Source organism: Theobroma cacao, chromosome 8 (genome assembly GCF_000208745.1).
Source record: "Theobroma cacao cultivar B97-61/B2 chromosome 8, Criollo_cocoa_genome_V2, whole genome shotgun sequence".
NCBI lineage: Eukaryota > Viridiplantae > Streptophyta > Magnoliopsida > Malvales > Malvaceae > Theobroma > Theobroma cacao.
The window spans coordinates 4,415,045-4,434,090 of NC_030857.1; the positions used below are offsets into that span (position 1 = coordinate 4,415,045).

Sequence of the window (19,046 nt, forward strand, 5' to 3'; positions counted from 1 at the left end):
TTAGTGCTTCGCTTTGTTTTTTTTTTTTTTTTATAATTTTTAGTCATATTAATTTTATGTTATCAACAAAAAAATCTTAACTCTTATACTCTAAATCTTAAATTTAAATCTTAAATTTTGAATGTTAAATTCTAAATTTAAAATAAATAATTTAACGATAAAAGTGATCTTAATACGTGACGTAAAATTATGAAAAAAAAAAACACTAAATAAATTACCAAATGAGAGCAAAAGATTTTTATTCAGATCTCGGATTCCATGGCTAAAGATATGTAATCATGATTATTGGTATCTTAAAATAACAAATTTGTAATTTTTTAATTTAAAATTAAAAGATGATTAATATAAGATTTTATTACATCAAAAGAGTTAACATTACGGTATTAATTATGACGGTACAGATGCAATAATAATCCAACCAGTCCTACAAGCATGAATAAAAATTTTGTCCTATAATTTCAACTATATATCCTGCCAAATTAGTTTATTATAATTAACGTAGCATTTTATTCTGTTCTTGCAGCTCCCAGCTAGCGTATTAAGTCTGAGTTCACCATTGTGATTGAGCATGCAAACTCAACCATTGAAAGCATTGATGAAATTGAGGTCAAAACTCAAAGCCCTAGTTTTGGGATCTACGTCCAGAACGCAAACTAAGTCTAAGGCAACAGATCCATGGCTACATTATTGCTGTACACTTTATATTATTCTATCCAGTTTGGTGCTTAGTTCAGTTGATAGTTTCATGATCAGAAGCATTCATTGAATTTCTGTAACTTGACAATCCCCCGCGGCACACGCATCTGGAAGCATGTGCTAGGGGACATTCAGTTGGAATATACTAATAAATGAAAGAAAACAGATGGGATATATCATTATCAAAACAAGGATTACTCCTCGTGATTGAAAAATGGAAGTTCATTCAGATTTCTGAGTACTACAAGTCAGCAGATGTTTATTATTTATTGTTTCATTTGTTGTCAATTAAATTAAGTAGTCGCTCCTTCCAGGGTCATAGAAGTGTGGAGATTTTCTCGTTAAGACCGATATCGATGCCATTGTAAGCAATGGGAGCATACATCCACAGATCATCGGAACTTAAAAGCTGCAATCATACACAGAACACTCTATTAGAATAATGGCTTAAATGTATTGAAGTAACTCTTTCATAATTTGTTTTAAGGTTTTATTTAATCCTATTGATTCTCTTACCTTGATTTGGAGCTGCAAAAACTTCACATAGTGAACAGCTTCTTCAAGCATTGTGCTGATATCAACCTGTATTGCCATCAATGGAAGTATGAGTTTAGAACTTTCTGTGTTTGTGTCTTAGTTATAAATTAAGTAGCTATACAAACCTCATATATATGGAAGTGTAATGCTTACCTTTGTTCCGTTGGGCACAAGGTTCTGTAAAATTCTCAATCTCTCATTAATCCTTTCTCTTCTTTTCTGTGATAACCAAGCAAAAGGCAGTTAGGAAAAATGCCATAGTTGGAACACCTGAACTAGAGTAATGAACTCATAAATCATGATAGTTAGGCTAGCTGGTAGGGAATGTCTTACCCTTGCATAAAGGCTCTGGGGATCGGTTGCTGACCCTCTGCTAGCTCTTGTCTTTCCATTCAAGTTAAGAGCTGGAGAAGCTTTGGAATCTGAGGTTGCCACCCCATTAGTGTCCTGAGAAACAATGTCATCCTCTGAACTACAGGTGCTAGAACTCTGTCCATCCGAACCAATGTTACTCTCTCCTTCATTGCCATTTAAACTGATCTTGCGGTTTTTCTTTGACTGCACATTCTTATAAACTTTCGATGCCTGCATTTCCAATCCATGAATTAGAACTAATATAATAAAATTATATGCTTCAGAATAAGAATGCCCTAGTTTATTTCTAGTAGCTCAAAATTTCTCTTACATCTTTTGAGACCCGCGGTCTTCTCTTTGCATTCTCAGATGAATTGCTATTGATGATCATTTTATCTCCTTCAGCATGCAATTCCAGCACGTCAAACTTCCTCTTGAGTAGCAATTCGTTAGCAAGCACAGTATTAGCTGATGGGTGGCTCGCATCTAATAATTTCCCTAGGCTGTCAGTGCTCAAATCTTCAATGACATTAACAGTGTCTTCCCTTGCAAGGTTTGGGAATACTGGGGGAAATGAGCCTGTAATTTTATCACCTACCCCGCCAATATCCATTGACATATCCAAGGACATGGTGATGTCATTTGTTACAGCAACATGATTAGAACCACTAAGGCAGTAGGTTTCAAGATTTGGAGGGGAAACAAAGACACTGCCGCTAGAATTGCTACTTTGACTACTTTCCTGAGAATTGTAGTGAAAAGTAGAGTCAATAGCGTTGGAAGAATATGACAAACTCTCAGTGACACCAGCAATGCTCATAGTGCCTTCAGGAATCGGACAAAAAGTCGATGAATTTATGAAGCTCAATCCCTCATCATGCTCCATAGGGAAAGAAAACTGATGAAGAATTTGCTGTGTGAAATCAAGCTCTTCGGTGGAGAACATTCGGTTAAAGGAGTCCCATTCTCCATCAGGAAAAGCTGCGAGTGACTCCATCTCTCTTGTAAAACTGAGAAGGCTATGGAGAAAACAAGGAGGTTTTGTTTCTGTAGTGCTACTTGCTAATTGAAGCTGTCAAAGGTGCTTGAGGTGAGCAGAAACCAGGGACATATATATTTATACCCCGAACCCAGAAGAGAATGTTAGCAAGGATTGACCTCCATTAGTTTATTGAGTTCTTAATTCCAAATCATTATTCTGTTACTAATCCAGGAGTCCACTGTGGGGCCAAAACCAGGCAAAGTACAACTCATAGGGTGGCCAAGTTCATGCATTGATAGATAAATTAATGCAAAGGGTTCAATGACCCTTAAACACCTTGGACCTGATAAAAGTGCAATTAGAATGACATAAGGGTCCAAGAAACAATCATTAAGAGGTGACTAAATGTGATTAATTAGTCTCATTATGCAGGCGATGCAGTGAGGCTGAGGGAGCATGAAAATGAAGCATAAGGACTAGACTCTTCCCATTTTGACATGTCAGAACGTGGGAGTCTCCCTTGAATATAATAAGCATGAGGAATGTTTAGCAGATTAAACAAAAATGTAGCAGCAGGACGGCCAGAACGTGGGAAATGAGTCTGACATTCTTTAAAATGAACTTAAAAACCCGACACGGTAAACACCAAACTCGTTCCCTGTCCTAGATGGCAACTGGCAGGAACCTAACAGTTGTTGCTTTGCTTTAAGCCTTCTAGCTTGCTGTGATCATCTATATATCAATTTCATACATTGGTAAGACAGGTACAAAGTTATCTCTTTACAACTCAGTTTATAACAGTTCAAGTCAAATCCTCACTACAAAAGAAACTCTGCAAAAGCATCCCCTATTCCCGCGTTGCGTACGTGTCACTAACTGACCTATCCCTAAGCCATTGCAATTGCAAAGGCAAATTCATATGCATCAAGCTTGCTGAGATTGCAGCCCTGAAATCAGGCTGTGATTAATTGAAGCTGCCCCCGGGAGGCTAACCTGTCATCTTTGTTCATCAAGTGGCATATATCCAGGAGGAACAATCCAAGAAGAAATTGGTGAAAACTATCAACTAAATTTAATTATACACTAAGTGCAATAACATAATATAATTCATGTACCCAATCCCACACAATGAGACACTAATTAAGGCCAATTGTCTATACAGTTGCACCAGAAGCTTGCACCTGATCGATGAAAAGGTTCTAACCATGTGAAAATTATAATAAAATGAGCACAGATACCCTCAGCCTTTTTTGTTTTCGAGCATCTCTTCCATGTTAACGTTTTACATGCATGGTATATGTAAATGAATACTTTACATATCTTCACAGAACCAATCCCATTATCCCTAAAAGAAAAAGAAAGAAAATCTGTACTCAGATTTGTTAACAGGCAAACTTTTTTGCATACGATAAGAGATAGATAGAGAGTAACTTCATGAGAAATAAACAAAGCCAGGATTCCCTGAAGCTTAAGCACCATATCTATGACAAACTCAATATATCCCAGCCTTGATATCTTAGTCAAGGAAATTAATCCACGGTAGTAATAATCCAGTAGATTACCTGAACAAAGCCATAAACACACACACAAATTATTGTACTTTGGCCCCTATGATTCCGCCGAAACCCTCGTTACAAACTGACGTGTCAGACAGAGACCATTTTTGAGGGTTGTTAAAAGGAAAGTTCGTTAAGTCTTTGGTGTGGTTTGGAACTTGCACCGGCCATTGCACGACCTTTCAAACAACAAAACTCTAGCATGTCCTGAAAGGAACAAAATCAAGAAAGACATAGCCAAGCCGCATTGGGATTTTTAACTTACCAAAATCTGATATTATTCTTCTTCATTGGAATTTAGAATTAGCTGTTTCTTTGCTTTCCACATTCCCCTGAAAATCACCAACCTTTTTATATTGTAGCTTACCAAAGGTTTTTCTTCTTTCTTTTTCCTTTAAAATGACAGAGCATCAGGACAGCCAGCTTGCTTCCTGTCTAGTCAAACTGCCAACGACCTAATAATTTGCCTCCATCTTCATCTCCTACCTTTTGGCAATGTGACTGCTCTTTATTCAGCCACCTGTCCATTTGTTCCATTCCTACCTAAATTAGAAAACAATATCATCATTCATCCCTCAATTCCCGACCCGGTCATTTCCATTACTAAACAGTGAACACTATTAATTCATACATACATTAGTTAAGCACAAAAAAGAAATTGTAGGTGGAAGAAAGTAAGCTAATCCAAAAAATTCACCAAAAAAATAAATATAAATAAAAAATATTGACAAAACAAAATTTTAACACAAGGTAACCGACTTCATTTTACAAAGAGAAAGAGATGATAATTCCGTACTCGTTTAATTAAGACTAAGCATCACTGATTAGTTGTATTCATGTAGAGTTAAGTAATAAAGATACATAATAAGAGGGATATGTCTCCAAACCGATAGTATAGGGTGGAGTGTAAAAAATTAATTAATATTATCTGGTTTTTGAAAAGCCATGTTAAGGTGGGCCGACGTGGTTGGTAAAACAATGCTTTCTTCATCAAGCATAAAGAGTTAATAAGCATGAGTGTCTCCAGTCCACGCTTTAGAATATAATATTAATTTTGTATAGTTTATATATATGTTCCTTCAAATGAAAGTTTTAATTTTTGTTTTCGCACCTTAGTCTAATAGCCTTTAAAATAATGTAACATCAAGTGGTGCCGTGGGGGGGGGGGGGGGGGGGTGGGGCGTTTAGAAGAACTATTTCATGATAATTCTTGCAATATCGAAATTAATTTCCCTAAATGATACAAAAAAGGACTTCAAATTCTAATGGTATATATTGACAAATGAAATTAAAGAGCAATAAAAAAAATGCTTCATTGAATTAGAAGTTCATTCAACTTTTTCCATTTATTATGATAATAAATTGAATATACAACTTTGTCAATACGCATGGATCCAAACCAAAAAGAAAGGGTCATGATATTATTGATCAGATTATATATATATATATATATATATTTAGAACTCCCCATATTCTCTCAGTCTTTTGGCTAAGTGTCTATATAGCTCATATATTATTGTCATTAAAGGAAAAAGATCTTCTTAAACTAAAAAGAAAAAAAAACAAAAAAAGGGCCTCCCTTAGAATTTTTGTTTATATTATTGACATTTTTATTGTTGAAGGTAATAAAAAGAATTAATTTCTATTATTTAATTATATTTATACACTTGTCTTATCTTTTGCGTGTAATTATTAATTTACAAAGTCAATGATCACTGAATTTAATTATTTTTTATAGGTGCATATAATTATGGTTAAAAGAAATGATAAACTAATAAAATGTCAACTTTTTATTATTAAATGTATTATATTATTTCATGGGAAACAGGGAGATTAATCCCGAGGGTTGAATGATTATTATCAAAATAATGGTGAAATAAAGGGACCACTTATGCTCAAAAATAACCAAAAATAAAAAAAAATAAGGGACCACTTCCAAATTCAGTTCCAGACTTCCAACTCTTTTTTTTTTTGTTGGGGGGAGATGGCTGACTAAAATGAATCATACAATTAAATTACCTTTGCTTGTTATGCTTGGTTTTTGTTTAGTAAATCTTTATTTTCAAACAAAAATTAAAAAAGGTTAAGAATATAAAGGCTTGGGAAGAGCATGGCGCATGCGCGAAGAACCTTAGTCAAGTAGACCGTCGAGCATAATTGCAGTTTGAAAGTAACTACTAGTTCATCATTGCTATTCTTGTGTATTAAGGAAAAGATTAGTTATTCCTCTTACAACTATATTCCATGTATTAATTTACTATATATGATGGGCAAGGATAAAGAAAATGGACCATATTTTAGCTTTTCCCTTCAGTATGAGGTTAGGCAAACAGAAATATGAATTCATTAATTTATTCAATGCCATGGGAAGCTTCTATATATTATTATGACGATGAATACCTTAATCCTGGCAAAGTTTTCTACATGTCAAGTAATTGTTAGTTTGATGCTATGAGGCGAAAGCCATGGTAGAAATCTAGTATTAGGTTCAAAAATCAATTTCATGGTGAAGTAAAATCGCTAGTCTTTGGGTGTTCTCTTAAAGACATAAATGTAAAATGCTACAGCACAAGGGAGTTTACCCTTGCCTCTTCACTGTCATGGAAGCAAAAGCTTAAAAAACTGTTTTACCGCATGGCGAAAATTCACTTCGCCTTTCTTTTCCGACATACATACTACAATGTTTTTATATTGCTAAGATACAACTAAGAGGTTTTCCTATCCTCCTGATTTTCTTTCTTGGAATAGAAAATTGGACAGAACAAACTTGTTCCCTTCTGGAGTCTCCTTTCCTTTGTGATCTTCTCCATCACCAACTTATTTCACGCGGCAACATGGGATTAAAAAGTAATATACGAGTGCCAAAATCAATAGTCAGCAAGGGGTGAATTCAGCTTGACAACAAAAACAATGGCCTTCACAAGAGAATCTCTTGCATCAACAAACAAGACCTTTCAATTAAAAGCCAATCCAACCATCTGTGCAAGCAGGAATACAACCTTTGTAGTAGACACTCACCTCCAGACTCTCTTCAGAGATACAGACAAGAATGTCAACAATACCTAAACTTATCATAGTTCTTAGTTCAATCTAATGTGACCTTAAATACCAACCGTAGCCCTTTTATTGAACCAAGTAGTTTGTTGGGCTTCGGGCTAGCTATATTGCAAACTCAAAAGGCCGATAAACAGGCTCTTTGACTGCAAAACTTCTGAGATCATGCGGAGCTTACAAGAACAAACAGTGGTGTGTCTCCTAACCGTTCCCGACCCTGAAATATAAATGGAGAAGAGAATAAAAAGAAAGCAAATAGCAATGCATAAATAACACTAGAAGAGTATAATATGCTTTACGCTTGACGCATGGCACATGAGAAGTCAGAAACCAACAGAATACACAAGTCTGTAATTTGAAAGCTTTACTAGTTGATACAAGGAATTGGCAAGACAGCAAAACGGACATATAGCACAAACTGAAATGACAATGCAGTTAATAGTTGTATTTATTGGCCTACTGTCAATACATGACCTAATTTCAATGTGGAATTATATCCATGCCTCTTTGCTATAGTTGAATTAAATTAATGATAATCATTACATGAAATTTACTGCCATAAACTTTGCTAGGTTCATTTTCCAACTTTTTTTAAAGAGAGAAAACATAGATCCTAACGTTCAAACCTCCAGTGAACAAAAAGGACAAAAACTAGTGAATGAATGCAATTACATTAAAAATAAGAACCCAAGCTCCTTAAAACCCTACATCAAATACGTAAAAGGACAATTATAGTCATATTGAAGATGACAACGGAATTATATCTTTATGATCTTATTGTCAACCCTAATATGTTTTGGCCTAGGCTCAGAAAAGAAAGGAAAAGAGGATGACATTTGCAATATGAAACTAGAGCAAAGAAGATATCCCTCCTTTAACCTAGTATGGCACCAAAAAACTTGCCTACCAAGTCTAATTACCATAAGCAACATCTGGCAGACTTTTCCTTTTACAATATTGTAACACTTGTTTGTTTTTTTTTTTTCCTTCAAAGCTGAATTACTATTCTAAATATTTATGTCTTATGATTACCCCCTTGACATGCCTCACTACAAACTACTCCATAGAACATTTATAGACATATTAATAAGCTGAACCTGTAGCTTTATTGGTCATAATAGTTCCAAAATAGTCAAGTCTAAGTAAAGTTCAGCATTATCATAGAGACCAGTTTGGAAGGTAGAAGAAACTGAAGCCTAACAGCTTAGCAATCTATAAACAGCTGGTAGATCTGAGATTAAGGACACATACCTTTAGCTCTGGCAATTCAATAACACAAGCACACTCCACAACATGCACTCCAACGCGCTCTACAAAAAATAACCAACCAGGGAAATAGCAATGTTCTAATAAGATAAACAGGAGCAACAGCAAGCTCAAACCCAAGGAGAAGACAATCCTAGGGCACTCCCTTGTTCTCCTCCCCAAAGTCATATGCCCCCTTATAGTTGTGGTGACCAATCACAGTCACTCTCCAGCATTTTATGTCACATAAAGATGAAAATAAGCAAGATCTCAACATTCATATTTAAATTCAACTACCGAGTAGCCTGATTGCAGCAGACAAGGTTCCACCAGTGGCAACGAGATCATCTATTATCAACGCACGATCTCCTGCTTGCACAGCACCAACATGCATCTCCATTTTGTCTGTTCCATACTCCAAAGAATACTCCTCTGATATAACCTCCCCTGATATAGATCAAAACATTTAACATTTAATACAAAAATCGTAGTCGTTAATAATTAGTACTATGCTTGCATTTGTAGGATAAATTGGGAGATTCCTGAAATCAAACCAAAGGCAAGATTATCAATAGTGAACCACATCATATTATTTGTTGAGTCATTCATGAAGTACTGCATGATGACAAACATTAACTAGAAAAGAAAAAAAGAAAATTTTGAGAGAGGCGTCACCACTTTTGGTAGAGCTGGAATAAATAAATAAGATTAAAAATTGTGATTCTTTAATGGTTAATCAGGTTCAATGCTAAACAAGAACTCAATCCCACAGAACTGTAAAAATCATTATGAGAGAAATCAGCTGCGGAAGATATACCAGGCAACTTATTGGGTTTCCTCATAGGAACAAACTTTGCCCCAATAGCCAATGCAATAGGTGGACCAAATATGAATCCCCTTGCTTCTATACCTGAATTTTGGCATCAACATTACATCAGCTACAAAATCATAAACACAATTGCTACATATCAAAAAAGAAAATACTACAGACATTAATATAGTAAAAAAAAAAATCAGATAACACTGAATTAGTGAAGTTTGATCAGTTCCCAGATGCATTTTAATGTCACTTCTTAAATTCTTGTACTTATGGCTTGCTAATCAAGCAGGGAAAAGGATTTTCACGTGTTCAAAACAGATTGATATGCATTTAAGAAAAGAAATTACCTGCAACAACAGAGATATCTTTCCCTCTGTACCTCTCAACAAACAAATCAATAGTATCACGAAATGCCTTGATATCAAGAAGTAAAGTTGTTATGTCTTGAAACAAAATCCCTGATCAAAGGAAGAAGAACTCAAAAACATTAATAAAGGCAAAAGAGAAACCTGTTGCAGAAAAACAAAAAAGAAGCAAGATGCAAAGAAGAGTAAAGGGAAGTTCTTTACCAGGTTTGGGAAAGTCTGGGATGACACGAATCACAGAAGAAATTTTGGAAATCCGAGGGTCTCTCTCATCTTGAGACGCCATTTGCTGTTGATTCGTCACTGAGTCACTCCCTGCTCAAACCCAACAAATACAGGACACACCCAATCAGATACTTTCGATTTTGCTTTGCCAGAAGAGAGAAAAAGCTACAGAGAGAAAGACCGCCCAGTTGACACTCACTGACAAAAAAAAAATCCAAAATAAAATAAAAAGTAACCAATCGTAATCGATTGGTGTTCATTTGACCAGACTGCCCCTGGCTTAAATATCTTCTTCCCATGTATTTTACGTTAATAGCCTTCAACAAACACTCTTTCGCTGTACCAGTTTAGTTGGGGGAGTAGTACCAAAACAACGACATTACCAGAGCAGAGCAGAGGAGGGAGGGCACGTTGGTAATTTCGCAAGCGAAGTTCCGGTGGCTGGAGGGGAGAGTAAGGAGCGATCCAGCCGCGGTTTCGTTCGGGGAACACGGCGTTGACAGGCGGAGTAATCGGTGTTGACAATTGAAGAGAGATTGAGTTTGAAGAAGAGAAAACAAAAGCTCTTTGCATCATCTTGCGCCAGCGATGACTTTACAATAAAACAACAAAAGAATCAGAAAGAAAAAAAAAAAGCAGAATCAATCTAGAAGAGGATAAAAGAACACGAGTTTCGAATGTTAAAACTTAGACAGGTAACATACGTGCAAAGTTTAGGAATTGTAGAGGGTAATTTAGTCTATACGTGAATATTGATGTCCAAAAACGCCCACCAAACCGGGATCTGTAACGGGCAAGTCAATTATGAAGGATCAAAGTTGGAACTCGGAACTCGGAACTGAACTCAATTCATTTTAAATTTACTTCTGCTTGAGAATTCGGATAGATTAAATAAAATAATTTGAATCCTAAAACTAAATAGGTCCCAAATTAATTAGTGACAAAAGAGTGTCTCAGGTTTAATTAGAGTTAATCAATTAGTTTTTTGTTATAGTTTCGGTTAGTTGTTTAGGCACCCAAATCTGACCAGTTTTTTTTAGATGAGCTTCTTTATGTTTGTGGTATGTAAGAACAAAATAGATGTAGACCAAATCAGTTTGGGTTGGGTTCAACAAATGGGGCTTGGCAGTCTTAGTTTCATGTCTTAATTATGATTTCAAAATGTCATCTTCTCTATGGTTGTAGGCTTAGGCAATGAGTTGGAACCAAATCCTAACACTTGTACCTAAGCCAAACTTACATGCTTTTGGACTTTCGATGTTTTCAACTCAAAACGTGATGAAATTCCTTCCATGTCATCCGTGACTCCACCAATAGGGCAAGACCTTCACGTCCGCTCTGGTGCGGGTTGGGGTGGGTGTCTGAAATTATTAATTAGTCCAAAGGTGGGAAGGTCCGACCGAACAAGTGGCGTGCATAATAAATTAATAACGTCGCAATCTTCTTACGCAAGTGCTCCAACCAAAATAGTTTCAACTCAAAACACTAGCGCTACTTGGACAGATTGCGACAGCTTATGCCATCTTCCATTGAACACTTTCCCAGCCCTTGCTAAAAGTCTTTAAGCATCTGATGCTTTGCATATCCCAGAATTCTACTCCGTACAGGTAGTGAAAGAAAATGTCAAAGTGAGCTGAATCAGTTCCTTGAACATGTACTCATCTACAGACCTAAACAGATAAACATCAGTTATCGATTCCAGGCGGCAGTTTTTTTTTTTTCTTTTTTCGACTTGAAAAAACCTTGGGCCTGTAAAAACATTGAAAGCTAAAAAATCGCACGTCTGTCGTTTTCCTAACTAACTTTACAGTGAATTGATCGGTTTAAAGTTCAATGACTCTTCACTGACTGCTTTGGACAATCTAAAACGAGAAACCCATGTGTTGCTGTTTGGTAATAGCCTTCTGTTTTGCACCCAGCCGGTTACGTAGGCGGGCTGAAACTGAACTAAAGAAACACAAAGATTATGTGATTTATGTAAGCGATGACCTCAGAGTGCAGGGGCAGGCTGTGATGCTGCTGCGTGCTGCCTACATCTATTCCCCATGCTTATCCTGCTTTTATATTCGTCTTGCTCTCGGACTAAATTATTATATGTTACTTGTGAGTCTCTTTTGGCTTGAGGGAAACAATCTTGATTTGCTTGTGGAGGATCTCGCTATCTAGAGTATCGCTGTGCAAAGCATATCGATCGAGAGGCAAGTTGCAGAAGAAAGTAAGGCTACAAGGTTTTTGTAGTCATCTTTTGGCCTCTAGCTACATCGAAATGTCATCAGAATTTTTGGAGCGTAAGCAAATATGGATTATCTTTTGCTTTTAAATGATGGGTCTGCTTAATGTAACAGAAACGACACTTTGATTAGTGTATATCTTGATTCCGACCAAGTTATTATCCGAAACACCGACCTTATACAAAAGAATATCAAATTATCATGATATAATTGAATAAGATTAATCAACTTCGTCGCTTTATAAAAACTTGCTGATCATAAAAGAAAAATCGATTGCTAACATCATTCTTGTTATGGTACCAAAAGAAACCTCTTGAATATCTAAAAGAAGTATACAAATTTGCTTAAAAGCTTCAATTCAAGGTGTGGTGTTTTTGAAAAGCAGAGACAATATACATAAACTCCACAATTATTGGGGAATCATAATGGACTTCACATCTTGTTCCCAAGGCAAGAAAATGAAACCTCAAGATGTCCCACGAGTAGCTTCTAGCACATTATTAAGTGAAGCAATATTACATTCTTTTTTCATTTGGAATAGCTTCTTTCTTTATTCATTGTTTTTTTTTTTCTCTAAGGCTGATTTGGTTGATCTGTGACGGCTCCTATCGAGTGGATCTGACATTGTGGAATCTGGAGGAATGTTTTTCTTCTTTTTCCCTTCTTAGATTTTAGTGATTAAACTTTGATTTGTTATTCGCTGAAAAAGAAAAACTTTTGATTTGTTGTTATTCGGATTTTGGACGGCTATTTTCTGATTTAACTGGGGCCCAATGGGGGACCCTACAGCCATTAGGCGGCCTCGCGGTTGTTCGCGAGATTGTCCCGATGTTTCGAGTAACTTCCCCGCAGCGTTCTAGAGAGCCAATCAACATTGAAAACTCAATCACAACATTAATTATAAACTCATTTTTCTGATTAATTAACCGACACTCATCATTTCTTGCAAAATTGTAGTAAGCTGTGACATATAGGCGAGCCAAATCGTGGGTTTCTGGTGAACTAACAGAATACTAGTAATTCAGTGAACAAGTTGGTCATCCATGCTGTTTTTACTTTTACTTTTCTAATACAGGCCATCCACTATGACTTTCTTCAAGAAAAAAAAAAATCTTAAATTGTCAATCTTTCCCACGTGTTGATCAATTCATGAACCAAACCAAACCCAACCCTTTAACTAATGGATCTTACCTTCCCGACGGACACCTTTGGGTTTTAGTCACTTATTTGCTTCAAGAGAGACGGCTTACCTGTTTTACCAATATCTATTTTCTCACTCTATCGGATGAAGTACTCTCATCTTTCTCATTCTAATTCAAACTCAACATATACACATCTTTATCTCTTTTCTTCTTTCTATCATCATCAGATATGATCGCTTTCTTTTCTGATTATTTGTGGACTCTGAGAATTCATTTGCAAATTCAAGTATGAAATATTAAAGAATATGATATTTCGAACGAAACCCAAATCAGAAGTTTCAATTTTTGCACAAATCAAGCATGAAAACTTGAAAAATCAGAATTTTTAAGCTGTTGTGGGGGAAGAAGAACTGTAAATCACCGCCAATAAAACTTAGATGATACATAAAGATATGTGAATGGAAATTAGCGTGTGAAAGACACAAATAAGAATGGAGAGAACAGCTGTCAAGCCCATTTTTTTTTCCCTTTTTCTCATCAATCTAAAGCAAACAATCAAATAAAAACAAAAAGGGTTTTTGAAATTCAGTAAGTAATTTTCAGTTTTCGATCAATTTGGGAAAGGGCTCTTGTAATGGTCCATGACATTACACAACTGTGAATAACAGATAACACAAAAACTCATAAAATTTGGAAAAGAGAAAGTGGAACCGGTTCAGAGACTTCCCAAATTTTATTTTCCTTAACTAACACGTGAGGAAAATACATTTTTCCCGGATTTCATGTGACTCTCAAGTCTATAGTATTAATGGCTAATTCAATGTAGCAAACCCAAACTTTTATGGGCGAAGAAAAAGAGTTTCTCTCTCCAATCAATTTCATAATCTTATATTATATAATTATATTCCTTTACTAAAATAAGGTATCGTACGTCGGAGCCTTTGCATCAACAGAGAAACTTAATGGGAAGTATTCTGGGTTGTTTTCCACGTCCAACTGATTGGCAATTTATAGGCTCATTAATCATCAAAACCGTGTGGGACTTAACCCAAAAATCTATGCCATCTGTTCACATGACACTGAAGTTCAGTTCCATTCTCACACTGTAGCCAAGACTGACTCCATTAATTTGATTTCGGAATCATCGGCCGCTGTAGTAAACTTTTTTGCTGTCAGAATGAGTGGAAAGTGGTGGAATGAATACAAATCTAATCAACTCATCAAAACTTGTTCGAAAGTTCTGGGCCACGTGCATGCACGAGAGATCTTTCACCGCCTCCATTTGTTATTGCCAACAGAAAGAGAGTTCATTCCCCGAATGATCTGGCAAGTAGTAATTAGCGGTTGATAAGAAAGCAGTGGCGCTGCTGCCCCAAAATTTAAGTTGATTCTTACTCGGTGGAAAGGCCAGCTGACAGGGAAAAGTCTTAGCCCCGGCTGCTTTGACAGAGCCGGGCCTGGGTGCTCCTCAAAATTGAACCGCGTTTTTTATTTTGGAACTCGGCTGTGTTGGGGTTTTAGTATTTGACTTGGACGCTGTCTTTCCAAGTCTTTCACTTTAAAAACTCACACTCTTGGAAAAGGACCCACACTCTCTACTTCCTTCTTAGACCTTACTATTCTTAGATTCAATCTTCATTCTTTGACCGACTCTATGGGGAATCGGCTCTTAGCCACCAAGAAAACTCAACTAAACGTGCTCCACCCCCTTTCCTATTTGTTTCTTTCACCTCATGCCAAATAACCAACTATTTGTCTATATTATATGAATTTAGCTTTTCTTTCTCACCACTTGTCACGCAACTTCCTTCCCTCCACTCCCCTTTAAAACCCCACCCTCAGTCTCACTCTCTTCAACTCAACCATTTCCCCTTTCACTCTTCACTCAACAAAAAAAACGCTTCAAAATATCCCCCACATCTCTCCCCACTCTTGCTTTTCTTTTGTATTTGATTTTTCAGTCTCTTTGAATCAGATGGCTTTAGAAGCTCTTAACTCTCCAACAGCTGCCACGGCTCCTTTTCACTTTGAGGATAGCAACTTAAACTGCCTGGAGTCATTTACCAAGCGTAAGCGTTCGAAGCGACCACGTTTCGACTACGTTGCCACCGAGGAAGAATACCTCGCTCTCTGCCTTATCATGCTGGCACGCGGCGGCGGAGCCACCTCCACTTCCAGTATCCCAATCCGCCACCGCTCTCCTTCTCCAGTCACCGCACCACCGCCAGCGCCAGCACCGACATCGGCAACATCCGAGCCAAAACTTAGCTACAAGTGCAGCGTTTGCAACAAGGCTTTTAGCTCTTACCAGGCTCTGGGTGGCCACAAAGCCAGCCACCGTAAGCTTTCAGGCGGCAACGACGACCAGTCAACGTCAACAACGACTTCTGCCACCGCCGGTGGAACCACTTCCGCAGCATCGAACCCAAGCGGTAGGTCCCACGAGTGCTCCATCTGCCACAAAAGCTTCCCTACAGGGCAGGCCTTGGGAGGCCACAAGCGGTGCCACTATGAAGGTGGAGCTGGAAATAGCGCCAGCGCGAGCGCCAGCGCGAGCACCAGCGCTAGCGGCGTGACGTCATCTGAAGGAGTGGGCTCCACCAATACCCTGAGCCACATCAGCAATCGGGGCTTTGACCTGAACCTGCCGGCTTTGCCAGAATTCTCACCGGCTTTCTTCGTTTCTGGTGATGATGAAGTGGAAAGCCCACACCCGGCTAAGAAGCCGCGTCTCTTGATGCCACACAAAATTGAAGTCAACTAAACAATTATAAGAATCTTTTAGGTTTTTTTTTTAAGTTATGTGTAGGACTTACATTTTAGGCCAGATTCGATGTATTTCTTTTCATTTGATGAGACAATTTTTTTTCTGTAAATAGCTCTTGAACTTCCTCAGTCTCAATTGCTACTGTTTTCTTATGAATAAGTCAATTCAATTAAATTTAATTCTTCTTAATTCATTAGTATTTATCTCCGGCTCACTACTTGTTTAATTCTAATACGTTTTCTCTAACATGCGCTTTGCTTAACGTGCGCAGCAGCAGACCCAGTAGTTGGTGGTGGTCGGCGGTGGTTGTTCAAGTTTCGGTTTAAAGGCAAGTGTGGTGCATGAAACTAAAGTCTACTTTGGTATTTACTGTTATGGTCAAAATAATTGGAAATTAGATATTTTTACTGAAGTTTAATTCTTTTAAAAAGCATTAAAAATTCTATTTTAAATTTAAAATAATAATTATATGAATGATTTTATAATTAAAAAAACATAAAATAAATATTCTAGTTTTTTTTAACTCAACAGTGTAAAAATATGGTGAAAAACACATTTGAAACTAAATAAACATGTATTTAAAATTAAAACTATTACGTCTGGATTAAAAATATTTTTGGACTCTACAAATGCAAATTATAAAAATGCAAAATAAAGTCCAACTGCTGTGTGTTTCTTTCAAGATTATGACGCGCATGTTGCATGTTGTATTGTTTTGTCGGCCTAAGTCGTAATTTCATTTGTACTATTTAACTAAAAGCTGGATTTTAGCGTTTGGGCCAGGGATGGGGGGGGGGGCGGTGTGTTGAATGGATTGGTGACGGCAAGGGATGTTTGGTGTGGATAAGAAGATAGGCATGGAAGTATTGTTGGACAGTTTTTCTGTTTTTGCTTTGGCACGCCGTTTTCGTGTGGGAAAGTGATCAGGTTGACAGGTGGCTTTTGCTTAATGGAACATATTTTCTTCTTCTTCTTCTCCAATTTTTTAATTTCTTTTTCTATTATTTGTAACCGCTCTCTCTTCTTCTTATTGGTTTGGTTATGCTTATTTGATTTAATTAATTAATGGTATGGTTATGGGGGGATGTAGGAGAGTGGGGATTCTTCCTTGTCATGGCCACCATTTGTCCACACGACGTGTGAAAAGGCTTAGTTAATTTAGTGCTGTTTCATGTAGCCATGAAATTGAATATATATATTAGTATAAGGGTACGTGCCGGGTTTTGCTGTCTTCCATGTGTCACTAATTGGGTATTTTGGTTTCTTAATTTGTACCCACGATGGGTTTACTTTGCTTCTCGCGGTTTTGCTTGGAAACTCCCTTTCATGATTTTCTAACAATAGCTGTCATACGCACAATGCATGCGAATCTTCATCGATCTTAAGCACGTTCCTTTTTTGCAAGGTTCAGCTTTGTTTGTCTGGCTTTGAATGGTACAAAATACAACAGGAGGATTAATGGAAATGGGAAACCAACTACCAGCTTTTTCCAGTTTTTACATGCAAGATTTTGCTACTGTTAAATGTGACTTTCAAGGAACCTTCTCCTCCAAGTACAAGAACACCTTTGATTATCTTAGAGATCTTTTGCAATTCAAGCCACCACCAAGAAAAATAACCAGGGCAAGGCATTGCCGTGGGTGGTATCCGAGTAAACACCCAACCAAACTAAAGAAAAGGTGTACTGCCTTAAGTAAAAGAAATTTGCAGAATCACGAGTTTGTGACCTCCACATCATCATCAGTCTCTTACTTTGGCAATTTGACGTCGAAATGCTCCAATCTTGGGCTGATCTTTTCACACACAAGATGAGAGATGATTAAGCTGGTTTCTTCATATTGTTTAGCTAATTAAGTACGTAATCTTTGCCATGATTTCCTCTTCCATTTGCTGTAAATATAACCTTTATTATAAGCAAGTTCTTTGAATTTGATGTGTGGCCACGTTCTCTTCTAGCTAGTTCCTCTTTTTTTGTTTCCCAAGCGAATGTTCCACCAAAAGAAATTGAAATGTAAAACAAGATGCTGACTTTTATCCTTAAAGTGCGAAAGGTTACTTCTGAATCCAAGTCAAGTCTAGCAAAAGCTTGGGTCTTAACCAAAAGTATATAGGGAAAAAATGAAGCCCCCTTTGCGTAAGGGAAGAGATATACTGTCTTTGAACGCACAATCAACCCAAAGAAAAAGCAAAACACACAGATCCCACTAATTTTTAGTCCTTCTACGCTTTGGTGCATACGCACATGAGGTTAATGATGTGATTAAAAACTAAAATAATAAGAAACTGAAAGAGACAACAAGATTTAAGTGATGATCGATGAAGTCGACTAGACAATGTCTGAACTCAAGGCAACTGTAAAACCGCGTGGAAGAGTCATGCATATATAGTCCTGCTGCAATTCATGCCTTGCAAAAGTCTTCTAACAAAAGCATTAATAACCCTACTATTATGAAACTTTAATTTTGTATACATGTCTGTCAAGCAAGTTCTGAATAGATATATAGGCCCGCCATTGATAGATGCATTTCTGGCTGTCGTCTCATCCTCTCTTTGATCGTCGGGCCAGATAACTAACCTCACAAAACTACTTAAATAATTAAACTATACAAACTAGTAGTACACATCGGCAATGATTAATAAGTTGGTTGGCAAACCGACAATATAGTATGAAAGAAAAAAGGGGTTTGTTTCGATAACGCCACGTGGCTTGTTTAATCAGCTTTGATTAATGGAGAGGGCTATAGTAAATTAGAGAGTCAGAGCTATATATTTGAGCTAATTCGATTCACAAATTAAATATTAATTTGTTTGTTAAGATGATAATTAATACTAATAAATCTTAATTAGTGTGGCCTAATTCAGAAAATATCTACTACTATACCCATGGTGGTTAGTATATCTTGGATGACCCTTTGACAAGTCATGTAATTCAAAGTCAATAGTCCATTTTCCATAAAAAGAAAAAGATTTTAAGACCCTGTGAGTGTAAATAGAGGCACAAACAATTTCGTGCTGACCAAACTGAATTAATTTCTAAACCAATTTTTTTAAAAAAAAATTTGATATTAATTA

At 36.9% G+C, this 19,046-nt stretch overlaps 3 protein-coding genes across 3 annotated transcripts; 1 reads left to right on the forward strand and 2 right to left on the reverse strand.

Moving 5' to 3' along the window:
- On the reverse strand, positions 1,013-2,584 carry LOC18591992 (transcription factor bHLH85). Its single transcript, XM_007018459.2, has 5 exons — positions 1,919-2,584; positions 1,567-1,818; positions 1,387-1,452; positions 1,213-1,278; positions 1,013-1,105 (listed from the first exon to the last, which is right to left on the reverse strand). Exons 1-5 carry the CDS (start codon positions 2,582-2,584, stop codon positions 1,013-1,015), a joined length of 1,143 nt encoding a protein of 380 aa, XP_007018521.1.
- On the reverse strand, positions 6,729-10,655 carry LOC18591993 (adenine phosphoribosyltransferase 1). Its single transcript, XM_007018461.2, has 8 exons — positions 10,539-10,655; positions 10,218-10,426; positions 9,814-9,924; positions 9,592-9,702; positions 9,242-9,334; positions 8,722-8,871; positions 8,431-8,489; positions 6,729-7,396 (listed from the first exon to the last, which is right to left on the reverse strand). Exons 2-8 carry the CDS (start codon positions 10,408-10,410, stop codon positions 7,343-7,345), a joined length of 771 nt encoding a protein of 256 aa, XP_007018523.2. The 5' UTR covers positions 10,411-10,426; positions 10,539-10,655; the 3' UTR covers positions 6,729-7,342.
- LOC18591995 (zinc finger protein ZAT10) lies at positions 15,036-16,163 on the forward strand. The gene has a single exon (XM_007018463.2). It carries the CDS (start codon positions 15,183-15,185, stop codon positions 15,969-15,971), a length of 789 nt encoding a protein of 262 aa, XP_007018525.2. The 5' UTR covers positions 15,036-15,182; the 3' UTR covers positions 15,972-16,163.